This window comes from Rhincodon typus, chromosome 5 (genome assembly GCF_021869965.1).
Source record: "Rhincodon typus isolate 14 chromosome 5, sRhiTyp1.1, whole genome shotgun sequence".
NCBI lineage: Eukaryota > Metazoa > Chordata > Chondrichthyes > Orectolobiformes > Rhincodontidae > Rhincodon > Rhincodon typus.
In genome coordinates this window covers 1,292,459-1,294,144 of record NC_063336.1, presented here as the reverse complement: position 1 = coordinate 1,294,144, position 1,686 = coordinate 1,292,459, and the positions used below count along the sequence as shown (strand labels likewise).

The following is a 1,686-nucleotide window of genomic DNA, read 5'->3' as shown; positions in this document are numbered from 1 at the left end:
GGGTCTAGGCCCAAAACGGCAGCTTTCCTGCTCCTCTGATGCTGCTTGGCCTGCTGTGTTCATCCAGCTCTACACCTTGTTATCTCAGATTCTCCAGCATCTGCAGTTCCTACTATTTCTGAACTTCATGGTTACCCCTGTTATACTCCATTTGCCATTGTCACATTTAATCCTATTTCGACTGCTTTTTTGAAAAAGCTCAGGGAGATCAGAAAGTCAGTGAGCATCCTGCTCTGACACCCCTGTGGTGGCAGTGAGAGAAAGCAGCTCACATTGGACAGTCTCGTTGAAGCTGGTGCTCAGTGACACAGTATGACTGTGGAACTGTACCCTTGTGTTCTACACTTGGGGAAAAAAAAGTACATCAATTTTGGAAGCAGAAGGGGAAGTGAAAGAACAGGAAAGCAGATAGCCGGATGTGCAGTCTTTGAGCATTGATCTTATTCATTTCCCTTCCAGCGTGTTCAGGAGAGGCTCCACATTGCCCTGGCTATCAGCCCCGCTGGATCCAAGTTCCGCCAACGCTGTCGGATGAACCCCTCACTGGTTAACTGTTCCACCATAGACTGGTATGACAAGTGGCCCAAAGAGGCCCTGCTCAGAGTGGCAAACGTCTACTTCACCCAAGTGGATTTTGATGAGGTACATGCTATTACCGTCTCTGCTGGCATAGACCTGTAGTCAATTTAGTTTCTTTAATATAACAGTTACTCCTTGAGTACAGGGTTTCTCATAACCTTTCCTTCAAAGACTTTCACAGAGTCAACCTGTTTCACTTTGGTAAAAGCTACATCAAGCTGCCTATGTATAAAAACCAGGCTAGGAATGTAAACACACGCTGGTCTCGTGATTTCTTTAGTTATGGAATGGCAAGGTACAACTGGGAACTGTTTTCTCTGGAGTTGAAAAAGAAAGTTTCTATCTGTGAGCTCAGTGTTATTTAATAAACTCTCCAATTCCTTGAACTCGGCCTGTTATAGTTTGAGGAATGGTCAATGAAGGAAACAGCTTCCTGACTGCTCATCTTGTTCCATCATAACACCTCTATTTAGGATTCCAGTTTGTGTTGTTACATGCCCATTGGAATTCATCTCTGAAATTCTGCAGGTAAGACAGTGTCATTATCTTCTTCACCGTTTGTACAGTTGGTACTGATGGAATGTCCCAATTCAATTCAACCTTTCATTGAAATTGACAGAATTTTTGATTTTAGCACAAATAATAACTTTCCGTGACTAATTTGTATCAAACAATTAACCAATTGTACCATCCCATCCAAGTTTCCCATTGCCATCACCATCCTGCTTTGTGTTATCTCCATCCTATTCCTCAAGCAGACAATCTCTGCAGCCAGGGTACCTTCACTGTTGGGTTTCCATTACTTCCCACTATTCCTTTATCCTCCATGGGCCCACCCTGTGCACCGCCAAAAGTGCCACTTTGTGTGACTCACTCTACACACAATCCAATTATGAGCAACTGTAGCTCATTTGGTTTCAATGCTGCTCTGCCTTTCAATAAGACTGTGGCTTTTCAGATTACCCCACATTCTTACCCTGAAAACATTTCACCCCTTTGCTTTTCAACAATCTGTCTATCTCTCTATGTTAAAAATATTCAAATGTTCCACTGCCTTTTTGAGGAAAAAATTCCAAAGACCTGTGAACAGCTGTATGGAAAAAGTCT

General features: G+C 43.0%; 1 protein-coding gene across 1 annotated transcript in view; it reads left to right on the top strand.

The window, feature by feature from the left end:
- The window catches only part of LOC125483089 (dynein axonemal heavy chain 6-like), a 343,417-nt gene that overhangs the window by 288,300 nt on the left and 53,431 nt on the right, over positions 1–1,686 (top strand). The window contains 1 exon segment of the mRNA XM_048596614.1: positions 460–642. Within this exon segment, the coding sequence (XP_048452571.1) occupies positions 460–642 (183 nt within the window).